At 63.9% G+C, this 11027-nt stretch overlaps 1 protein-coding gene across 7 annotated transcripts; it reads right to left on the bottom strand.

Annotated features, from left to right (window-relative positions):
- Window positions 1-693: 693 nt before the first annotated feature.
- TNNI1 (troponin I1, slow skeletal type) lies at window positions 694-10273 on the bottom strand. Of its 7 annotated transcripts, none has more exons than XM_081487251.1 (8): window positions 10237-10273; window positions 7490-7523; window positions 5282-5323; window positions 4686-4817; window positions 3241-3330; window positions 2142-2318; window positions 1796-1902; window positions 694-939 (listed from the first exon to the last, which is right to left on the bottom strand). In XM_081487251.1, exons 4-7 carry the CDS (start codon window positions 4809-4811, stop codon window positions 1798-1800), a joined length of 498 nt encoding a protein of 165 aa, XP_081343377.1. In that variant the 5' UTR covers window positions 4812-4817; window positions 5282-5323; window positions 7490-7523; window positions 10237-10273; the 3' UTR covers window positions 694-939; window positions 1796-1797. The 7 variants fall into 7 exon arrangements, with proteins under 7 accessions (XP_081343377.1, XP_081343374.1, XP_081343375.1 ...); XM_081487248.1 differs by having other exon boundaries at window positions 1796-1905; XM_081487249.1 differs by having other exon boundaries at window positions 1796-1905; window positions 6904-7523.
- Between the last annotated feature and the right edge of the window lie 754 nt (window positions 10274-11027).

Here is an 11027-nt window from a genome sequence, read left to right on the forward strand (position 1 = left end):
CCAGTGCTGGGTGGCCAAGACGCCCAGGGCCAGGCCAGGGAGCAGCCACTCCCCGGGGGATACACCTCAGGATTCATGGGACACCGCCTGGAAAAGCCAGACCCTCCGAGCCCAGGCACTGGTCCCCGCTCCACGGGCCGCCCCCTGTGTGCAGGGGGTGCCTCCAGACCCCCACTCCACCCCTGCAGACTTCCACCCCGCACTGGACTTGGTCCAGTTGCCTGATGGATGGAGAAAGGACCTCATCTAGAGACCAGACCCCTGACTGCCCCACCTTAGGAAGAATCAGTCTCGGAGCACATGGTGTGAAGGGAAATCAGGCGGGGAGACAGGGCAGAGGGCACGCTGGCCGCGGGTGGGGTGGAGAGCCCAGGGCGGTGTGCCTAAGGCGCCCCCTGGTGGCCGGGCCTGCAACTGCGGGGCGTCGCCTTGCCTGGGCCAGGGGCTCGGCCCCGAGGGCCAGGGACACCAGGGCACCCGGAGAGGGGCCCTGGGGAACGGCCCTGGGGAGCAGCAGGGCCGGGGGCTGAAGTGGGGAGCCCCTAGACTGACGGCCGGAGGTCAGGCTGCACTGAGCTGAGCCCCCGGGGGTGAGGCTGCGCTGTGTGAAACCCCCTTAGTGTGCGTCTGCCCGAAGCCCGCACGGCCTCCCCGCCTCCGCTCCCCTGAATAGTCACAGCCAGAGCCGCGGGGGATCGGGACACTGGCTTTAATGGGGGGGGTAGTGACGCCCGTAGGCGACAGGTACGGGAGGGGGTGCGGGGACCCCTAGGCGTCCACCCACCAGGCGAGGTCTTCACCGCAGCCCTGCCAGGGGCGCTCAGGCAGGCAGGGAGATGTGGGCCAGGTGGGTGCTCCAGGGCGCGGGGCCGGGGAGGTGGCGAGCAGGGCTGGATGGTGGAGCGGGTGGGGAGCCCAGAGCTCAGCGGGGCCAGCGGCCTGCAGGGACAGAGGGGCGGGCCTCAGCTCTCAGCTGGACCCCGATCCCCCCCCTCCAGCCCCTGCCCCACGGGGTCCGCGCCCCACCGGGCCTCGGGTCCTCTGCACATCGGGAGAGTCATCCTCAGCACCGAGCTTGGCTGCACCGTCAGCCCCTGACGTGCTCTCCCTGCGTCTGCAACTCCACTGCACCCTTGAGGACGTCACCCCTCCAGGGGGCTTCTCCACCTGACGGAGCTGTGGACAGACCCTGCCTGTCGCGTGTCCCCCCGGCTCACCCACGCAGGGCATCACCAGGCCCGACTCCGTGCCTTCTCCAGCATTTTCCTGGGAGAGTGGATGGCCCTGTCTCTCTTGAACCACTGCTGGGCACTTTGCAGGTCTCCCCAGGAGGCAGTTAAGTGCTTATACTTTTGGAAAATCAGAGCCAGAGGGTCCTGGGGGTCACGGAAGCCAGGGTCCTAAGCTCTTACATCAGAGTCACCCACGGGCTGCCCCGCCCCAGAGTCTGGAGTCCAGGGGGGCCTGGGAGGGGCCAGATCATCTGCACCCAAGGCGGTGCTGGGAGCACACCTGGGCAACCACAGAGCTGACACAGCTCCGTGCAGGGGAGGGGGCAAGGACCCCGGAGCAGGAGTGACGTGCCCGGAACATCTGGGGACCGAACTGAGACCAGATCACGGCTCTCTGCTCAGACCACACGGCCCAGCCCGCCGCTCTGCAGTCCCTGCTGCCCTGGGGGCGGGGCCTGGAGCGGGGGGCTGGCCCTGGGGGCGGGGCCTGGAGCGGGGGGCTGGCCCTGGGGCGGGGCCTGGAGCAGGGGGCTGGCCCTGGGGCAGGGGGCTGGCTCCGGTACCTCTACTGGGTGGTCGGGGACTTGGCGGCATCGAACATCTTCTTGCGGCCCTCCATGCCAGACATGGCCTCCACGTTCTTCCTCCAGTCACCCACCTCCACGGGCCGCTCCTGCGAAGGCCACACACACGGAGACTGAGCGCCGGCCCTCCAGGCGTGAGAGAAACTGGGCGATGGGCAGTCAGCCTGTTCTAGAAGGCGGGGCAGCCCCAGCCCTCCTTCCCCCAGAACAGGGAGGGGAGCGCCCCCCCACCCCGGTCTCCCAGGGGTTCTGGAATGTTCTGCCAGCTGCGGGGCTCCCCCAGGGGCTGCAGGGCCGGCCGCGTTGGGTGCGGGTGGGGTCTCACCTTCTCTGTGTCCTCCTTCTTCACGGACTTGAGGTTGGCGCGCAGGTCCATAGATACCTTGTGCTTGGAGCCCAGCAGGGCGCGCAGCATGGCATCCGCGGAGACGCGCACACGCCGCAGCGGGGGGCGCTTGAACTTCCCGCGCAAGTCCAGCACCTTGAGCTTCAGGTCCTTGATCTACGGGGAGCAGGTGGCTCAGGGCTCCGGGCCAGGCCCCCAGGGACGCCCGTGATCACCGCCACCTCGTGGACAGACACCTATGTTCCATCCGATTCTGTTGGCACAGGGGTGGGTGGATCTCGGACGGGGAAGGCCACAGACGGATGCGTGGTTTGGAAGCCCCGTTTGGAGTCGGGGTGGGGGGGCACGTCCTCCTATTCCCCCTTCTAACAAGTCCCTCAGCCCACTGAGGGCAGGCCACGTCGGGGGTTGTTTCCGGGGGTGTGCCCGGGGGTGTTTCCGGGGGTGCGGCCTCGGGAGGGAATGCCGGGGAGATCCATGACCCGCAGACTGGCGGTCCTCCTCCGGTCCCTCCCCACGCCCCTCTGCGTGGACAGGTTCCCGCAAGCCGCCCACCCCAGACGCGGGAGCCCTGCCCACACCCCTGGAGCCGACGCCCCCACGCCCTACGCTAAGGGAGCGCTGAGCACCGGGAGTCGGGGTCAGGGACAGGTCGTCCCAGGCCCACTGCTGTGTGTCCCGGGCCAAGGTTCCCAGCCTCGCTGAACCTCAGGGCCCTGTCTGTCAGGTGCAGATAGAAGCACCGCTAGGTGCGCAGGCGCAGGGTGATCACAGGCACAGTGCTCAAGGAAGGCCGTGCCCAAGGGGAGCTGTCAGCGCCAGGCTGTGAGGACGTGTGTGGGTGAGCAAACGGGGGGCTGCTCTCCCACCGCGGAGCCCGCCTGGCAGGCTGGAGGAAGTTGTGCCTTTCATCAGTGAGACGGTCCTCCCCCGCCATCTCCAGGGCTGGGCCAAGCGCCATCTCCAGAGTCCGCAGTGGGAGGCGCACCTAGTCCACAGCTGCCCGTCAGAGCCCGCCTCCGTCCCCAGCGGCCCCCACCCCCACCCCCGCCAGCCCCTCCAGCTGCGCTCGCCTCACCTCCCTGGTGTTGTGCAGGCACTTGGCCTCGATGTCATATCGCTCCTCGTCCACCACCTCCACTTTGGCGTGCAGGTCACGGCACAGGTCCTGGGGAAGCAGGGAATTGGGAAAGGAGCCCCGGAGCGCTCAGCCCCCAGACCCTTTTCCGCCCCTCAGCCTGATGCCCTTGGCCACCTCCCACCCTCAGCAATACCTGAAGGGGCTGTTGGACGCCCCCTACTCTGAATGGAAGCCCTTTGTTTTCCTTTCTGAATGTACTTGTTATCGCCAAAAAGTTCTCTTATGATAAAAAGAATATCTTAGTTGTAAAATTTTCAAAACTGTGTATTAACCAAAAATAATAAAGTAAGAATAATTAGTGCTGCCACCAGTTGGAGGGAACCATGGATGACGTCTTGATTTACAGATTGCTGTTTAGTCACTAAGTCATGTCTGACTCTGACCCCATGGACTGTAGCCTGCCAGATTGCTCTGTCCATGGCATTTCCCAGGCAAGGATATTGGGGTGGGTTGCCATTTCCTCCTCCGGGGGATCTTCCCGACCCAGGGATTGAACCCACATCTCTTGAGTCTCCTGCATCGGCAGGCAGGTTCTCTACCGCTGCACCACCTGGAAGCCCTGGTTTACAGGTGGTCCCTGGTCTAACGATGGTTCAGTTTATGACGACAGTGGTGAGGCACTGATCCACGTTCAGTAGAAACTGTCCTTGGAATTCTGGATTTTTACCTTCCCCAGCCTCGTGACGTGCGGTGCCAGGCAGGGCAGCCCCATGCTCACGCGGGGAACCACCCACACACTCAGAGCCATTGGTACAGAGAACCACTTCTCATCGTCAGTGAATAACAGGAGATACTCAACTCTTCATCATAACATAGGCTTCCTGTTAGCTGATTTCACCCAGCTGTCGGTTGCGTGCGTGCCCTGCACGCGTTAAACCAGGCCAGGTGAGCTGTGATGTGTGGTGGGTGAGGCGAAGACCACGCACATTCACACTCGGATATTTCACCTGACAGTGGTTTATCAGTTCATAGCCACGTCCTAAGTCAAAGATCTGTTTCCTTCCAGCCCCTTTACTCTGCAGCCACTGGCATCTACTGGCTTATTAATGTTAGGAAAACGTCAAAGCCGTCTGCAAGGGAAGCCAGACAAGTCTGGAGAAGGGGCCTCCCCAGCGCGCTGCCCGCTTGCCTGCTGGGCACCCTGGGCTGGTCTGAGAGCGCCCCACCAGGCCCCTTCTCCCTACTGAGGCTCCCTTCCCACCTGTGACGGTGACCCCGCGGCCCGCCTCAGGGGCTGTGAGGATGAGTGAGACCAGGTAAGGGAGGCGCCGCTTGCAAAGGACACAGCTTTGAGCCGTGCATCTGGGTTCCTACAGCCGCCCGCCTACCCCCGCCCCCGCCCCCCACCCCCTACCCCCCACCCCCCGCCCCCGCCCCCCCACCTGCAGGGCGCTGAGCGACAGCCCGCGGGTCTGCAGCGCGGGGATGCGCTCTGCCAGGTAGCGCTTCTTCTCAGCCTCGCGCTCCTCATGCTCCTGCTCCCAACACTCCTTGGCTTTGGCCAGCATCAGGCTCTGGGCAGGACAGAGCGGGTGAGCGGGGCATCCGGGCACCACGGGGGAAGGCGGGCCCCGGGCTGGGCCGGCCCTGGCCCCGCCCCCGAGGAGGCACGTGTGCCCCAGGCGGCCACACGTGCGGGCGTGTGTGCGCCACGTGAGGCCAGACCCTGGGACCGCGTCTGACCACGTGGGCACTCGGACCCTGGACCTGACTGCCCTTCCACCTTCCTCTTATCATTTCCCACCCTCCTGGGGCCCAGAGCGCCTGAGAGAAACTCTTACCGAAGCAGAGCCAGCCCTTGGTCCCTACGGGGGTCCCGCCTCCCCCCAGGCCCCGAGCTCAGGCTCTGGGCTCCGCGGCCCCTCCGCTGCCCCTCCATTCCTCCGCCATCTGCCCCTCCCCAGCCACTCCAGTCTCAGAGGAGCCCTGCACCCCTCTGCCTCCCCAGCTGTCTCCCCCAGGGCCGGACCCCGCTCACCTTCAGCAGGAGTTTGCGGGAGGCAGTGATCTTGGGTTTTCTCTGAGAAGAAGGAGGAGAAGAGACAGCTGAGGCGGAGGGCACAGAACCGGAAATCTGGACCAGCACTGCCCGGGAACCCTGACCACCCAGAACCCTCGCCTCAGGGTTCTTTAAATGCTCGTCTGTGATCTAACCCCTCAGATTCAGAGACTCAGCTCCCTGACCAATGGGCTGGATCCTGCAACACACTGTGTGGGCCCTGGGGTCTGCGCACCCCTCCCTCATCTGTGAATCAGGGTGCTGAGGCACGCCCCCAGGCCGGGAGACAGACTGCAGACAGAGTGAGGTCTGGACGAGCACAGGCCTCCAGCAGCGAGGTCGGGCCGCAGCCTGGGACTCTGGGGGCAAGTCCACCTCACGTCAAAGAAACAAGCTGTGAGTTCCTCAGTGAAGAAGCCTATCTCTTCAGTCGTCAAACTTTTTGTTGATGTCAATGCTATCCACATAATTGCTCTCAGAAAACAGTATTTTCTCGTCTTATTAAAAATCTTTGACATCTCTTGCTGACTAGCTACGTTCTAATAGGTCTCAACCCTGTAGCTGCATTCTCCAGGGAAGCGGGGGGGGGGGGGGGTCACCTCTCCACCCCTGACTCCGAGGGCTCTTGTCCCCTCCTGGACACAGGCGATCACGACCCCCACCCCCGCCAGCAGCTACTGGACTGACCCCAGACCACAGCTCGGCTTGCCATTCCTGTGTCTATGGTAGAAGTGATGGGCCGTGAGCAGTCCCTATGGGAGCAAATGAATGGGCTTTGGAGCCTGGGGCAAGCTTCCAATCCGGCCTGGGGTCTGACTGGAGCACAGGCAGTGTGGTTGCCAAGGGTGGACTGTGGCTAAGGTCATCGCCAGCCTCAGTCTCCACTGTCCCTCACCCTTGGAAACGCTTCCCAGCAGTGCTGTATCCCCACGAGGTGGGGAGGGACCCACTTTCATACAAGCTTCAGCGATACTCAGAGATTCCCATAACTGCTGAAAGCCAGGCTCTCCGATTCTCTCTGCGAACCTCTGCCCAGCGTCCGTCCATCCTGCTGCTGATTTCTGTCGGCCAGCCCTAGGTCCACAGCTGCCCACTGCAGTGCTCACCCTGGCCGAACGGAGCCTGTGTCCTTAGCAGCCTGAACCGACCAGGACCGCTGTGGGGCGGGGCAGAGACCTGAGGGGTGGGGCAAGGACTCTGGCTCCTCCCTCAACGTCCGGGAGGGGGCGTGGCGTGGACTACTCCAAGGAGGACCTCCTCCCACCCTGCAAGTGTGGCTCTGCCCAGGACCTGCTCTGCAGAGACTGGATGGCCAGGGCTGGAGCACTCTCAGACACCACGAGGCAGAACTGCTGGGTGGTCAGGGTGGGTGCAGTCACACTGGTCCTAACCTCAGGACCACCTTCAGGGAGGGCCGTCGTGCAAGGGGCCCCCCCCTCCCTGGACCTTGAGGAGCCCCACATCCAGGGAGTTTGCTCAGCCACTGGACACCCCTCCCCAGGCCTTGACCCCAGCCCTCTCCTCTCCCTAAATGTCCACCCCGCACCCCGTCACCCAACCAGAGACTCAACCAGGATGAAGATACCCCGAGTCTCACTCACCTCGCTGCAGGCACCCGTCACAGGAAGGCCAGGGGCAGAGGGGAGCAGAAAACAGAGTGAGTGTGGTGGACAATCCTCAGCTTCGGGGCGGGGCAGACCACAGGGACAGGCTGGGACAGGGCCCCAGAGAAAAAGCAGACACCACGTGAAGGGGCCACTCCAAGGAGCAAAAGCCACAGGCCCCGTGGGCTGCTGGAGCCCCTTGTTGGCAAACACCGGTCATCTCACGGTGGGGAGGATGGGGTCCTTGAGGGTGCCTGAGCTGTGAAAGCTTCCGTCCTGGGTGCTTGGACGGAAGCTCGGCCAGAACCTCTCCAAGCTGTGTTCCTCTACGGGGTGATACTGTCACGGGTTGTGGTCCACCCATTTCTCAGCACAGACAGACTCTGAGATGCAGGCCAATGGGGAGGAGTTCTGCTCAAAGCCTGGGAGCACTTGTGGGGGCCCTGGGGACCCCAGCACGCAGCACTATCCCTGTTTTAGGATCTAGTCTCCTGGGGAACTGCTTCAGGGACTGAACAGATGATCTGAAGTCTTCGACAAAGGGACACTCCTTCTTGGACCCTGGGAAGGGGCGGGGGATTACTTACACTTCCGGCATGGTGATGGGCGGTGGGCACCTGGGGCAAAGGAACCGCTGATGAGTGAGACGTGCCGTCCCTGCCCCACCCCCACCGCTGGGCCTGGCGCTGCAGCAGCCGCCCAGCCTGGGAGAGAGTGTCCGCGGCAGCAGCAGACATACTGCCCTCCAGTGGGTCAGGAGGCGCACACACTTGTCCATTCACTCTTTTTCTCTCTACTCATTTCCTCATTCATACATGGGGACAGAAATCTCATGAAGGCAAATAAGTAACAGAAGAACCAAAAGCGGTTCTGCTGGGCGGGTGTGTAGGGCTGGGATCTGCAAACTGCAGCCCACAGGTCAGGAACGGCCTGTTTTTGCTTGAAAGATTGTAAAACAAAGAATATGTGACAGGACTGTATGTAACCTGCAAAGCCTAAAGTATTTCCTATCTGCTCCTTTCCAGAAAAAGTTAGCGGCCACCTGTGGGGACCGGAATGGTATCCACAGAAGAGGTGTTTGGAGGGCACTCACTCGGGGCCCTTGGATGACAGGGTGAGACAGACCGTCCTGTGGTCAGCAGGTGGTCATGGATGGCTCAGAGAGGGAGGGTCTGCGAGAGTGACCACAGAGAACCGGAAACTGCCACCTGGCACACCTCCAGGGGGCGCTATTCACATGGACAGCGATGAACCCAAGGCAGAGCTGTGAGGGGCACTGCAGGGAGAGGGGCTCAGGTCAGGAGGAAGGGCAAGCCCTGTGTCCCACTCTGGTTTCACCCTGAGCCTCTGCAGGCCCATTTTCCTCTGCAAAATCAGGGATCAGAGAAGTTATTCTCCACTTAAAGTTTAGTTCTTGAACCCACTGTTCAAGCCAAGTCACCAAGAGCAGCCAGCCCTGGTTGGGGGGCGGCAGTTAGCCCGGGACCCTCATGCTCCTCGGTGGGGTCCTCTGCTTATGGAGCACAGTCTGAAGCCCCCTGACCAGCGATCCTGGGACCCCTTTTAGCCTGAGAGTCTGGGGCCCAGGTCAAGGAAGGGGTCCTTGAGCCATAGAGGGGGCATGTTTCAGCCGGGCTGACCACCCTCTGGGCCAGCCTGAAGAGGGCGCACTCAGTGGAGGGGTGTACCCTGGGCAAAAGGTTCCGGGACGGCAGGTGGGGGCAGGTGTGCAGGGCAGGGCAGGAGTCCTGATCTGGGTTGGGGGGGTATTGGGGGGAAGGTGAAGGGGGGAGGAGGGCTGAGCACGGGGTCGGGAGTTTGGATTCGGTCCAGGACCTGGAGTGGGTGGGGGAGTGCAGCGGGCACGGCACCTCCTCCAGAGCCCGCTCCACTTCCGCCTCAGTCCTCGCTGCTCCCCTGTGCCCCTGACGCCAGGGTGGGGGCAGCCCCCCTCCGACTCCCCATCAGAAAGTCCGTGGGCCCCCCTGCCGCCGGGCTGCAGGAATGTGACCCGAAGCCTCAGCTGTCACCTTGGGGCACAGAGGGGAGCGGAGCAATCCACACATTCCCGAGATGCTTGGCTGAAGTTAGATTTTATCGCCAGCTGTTTATTCTTGGGCCTCTGAGGAGGTCCAGAGCAGAGGGCGGCTGGGGAGAGCACCCCCTCCCCAGCCGTCGTCCGCCACAGCCCCCGTCATGTAGTCATGTAGCCCGGGGGGGCACAGAGACCCCCTGAGGTGGACACGCTGCCCTTGGGCTGTGCCCATGCCTCCCAGGGGACCCACTACCTGCCCAGCCGTCCTGGCCCTGCCTGCCTGCTGACAAACGTCAGGCTGAGGGAGCTCAGCGTGGCTCCGACACCCGCCAATGGGACCCCTTGACAGGTCCCCTGGAAAACAAGCGGGACCAGAGATAAGAACTGCGGTGAGACGGCAGCTCCACGGTGGGGGGCGCACGCCCGGCCCCCATGGCGGGGGGAGATGAGGCCCACAGGAGCGGAGGCTGAGGCCGTGTGTCCATGGGCGTGTGAGTTGTGTGTGCGTGAGCACTCCCCACAGGCTCAAGTTCCTCCCCGGCCTCCCCAACCTTGGACCCCAGCTCAAGGGCACCGCAGGCCTCCCGGCGACCCCCCGCGAGGCTTGTGCCGCTCTGCAGCCCCCAGCACTGAGCAGGAAAGCCCACCCTCAGTGCCGGGGGCAGTCTCCCAGCCCATGGACTTCACGCCCTCACCCCAGTTACAGAGCCCACCCAGGCTCCAGTCCCCGTGTGCCCCCCAACAGCCCCCCGGGAGCCCCCCGCCTTCGCCCTCTGCCCTGGAGCCCGGAGGTGGGCTGGCGCTCTGCCTGCTCCTGCTGGGTCCACTGTGCAGACAGCACCGGGCGCCCAGTGAGTCTCGGAAGACCAAGAACAAAGAGGCGGCGGGGTTTCCCTCGTTGGCGGTGGGGGAGGGGAAGGGGTGCAGCCTTCCAGCGCCCGGGTCCTGCCCCCACCACCTCGGCTTCTCCTCCGCCTCCCAGCCCCCAGCGTCGCCCCTGCCCTTGCCCCAAGCTCTGCATCTGCGCCCGCTGGCCCCAGAGCACCCTGCTCCCTCCTGGGACCACAGACGGGGTGGCCGTGTGGAAACTAGTCCTGGAGGCTCTGCCCTGGGGCTCCCGGGGGCCTGGAAAGTCCACCTCACGGCTCTCAGCCTAGATGGGCAGGGGGCTGTCCCTGCAGAGCCGTCTCTGGCCGTCCACCGATAGCCCAGCTGCACAGGCGGGAGCTGCCCTCCTCAACGTCCAGGCCCCGACTTGAAGCCCCAGTACCATGGCCCAGGCCGGGGACACTCACCTTCCTTGGTCTCTGGGGGTGAGGCTGACTGCAGACTGTGGGGGCAGAGTGGAGGGCAGGCTATTAAAGCTGCGGTCCGCAGCCACTGGCGGGTAAAAATAGAACAGGCTGGCGCCCCTCCCCTGCCTGCTCCCCCTGCCCACCACACACGGCCTCACAGATGGGCCAGGGCAGCTCACGGCAGCCAGCATGTTCCAGGACACTCGTGTGCCAGCCCAGGGGCACACGGCACCACACCCAGGAGACGGGAGCCCCAGAAAGAGTGGGGGCCACAGACCAGAGGGGCTCCAAGCGGGAGCAGGGCCCTGAGGAGCCCTCTTGCGGACCCCACATCCCTTGCAGGGACATGTGGAAACCAGGCCCCGGCTGGGGCTCCAGGAGGGCCAGAGGCTTGCCGTTTGGGCATCACCTCAGACTCTGGTACACGCCCCAGGAGGGCGCCTGACCCTGGGGCTTAGGTCATCAGTGCTGGGGGCCCACTGAGGGGCCTGGGCCTGGGCTAACCCTTGAGCTGGTGGACTTTGAGGGTCCACAGACGCTCCACACCCTCTCCTGGCAGGTTTCCCAGACGGCTCACCACACCCGAGCCTGGAACTTGGTGGCGCTAACCCCCAGCCCCCAGCCCCCTCGGCTCCAGCCACCCTCCAGCAGCATGGGGGGTGGTGCACCTGTTTACCGGCTATTTTTAGAATGATGGATAAACACCTAATACGCACCCTCTGGTCAGAGGGAGACAATGCTTGCTATGTTAATCCAGTGGCTATTACTGTTGGTCATCTCATGTGCCCGGA

Source organism: Giraffa tippelskirchi, chromosome 5 (assembly GCF_054371585.1).
Source record: "Giraffa tippelskirchi isolate mGirTip1 chromosome 5, T2T-mGirTip1v1.2.pri, whole genome shotgun sequence".
Lineage (NCBI taxonomy): Eukaryota > Metazoa > Chordata > Mammalia > Artiodactyla > Giraffidae > Giraffa > Giraffa tippelskirchi.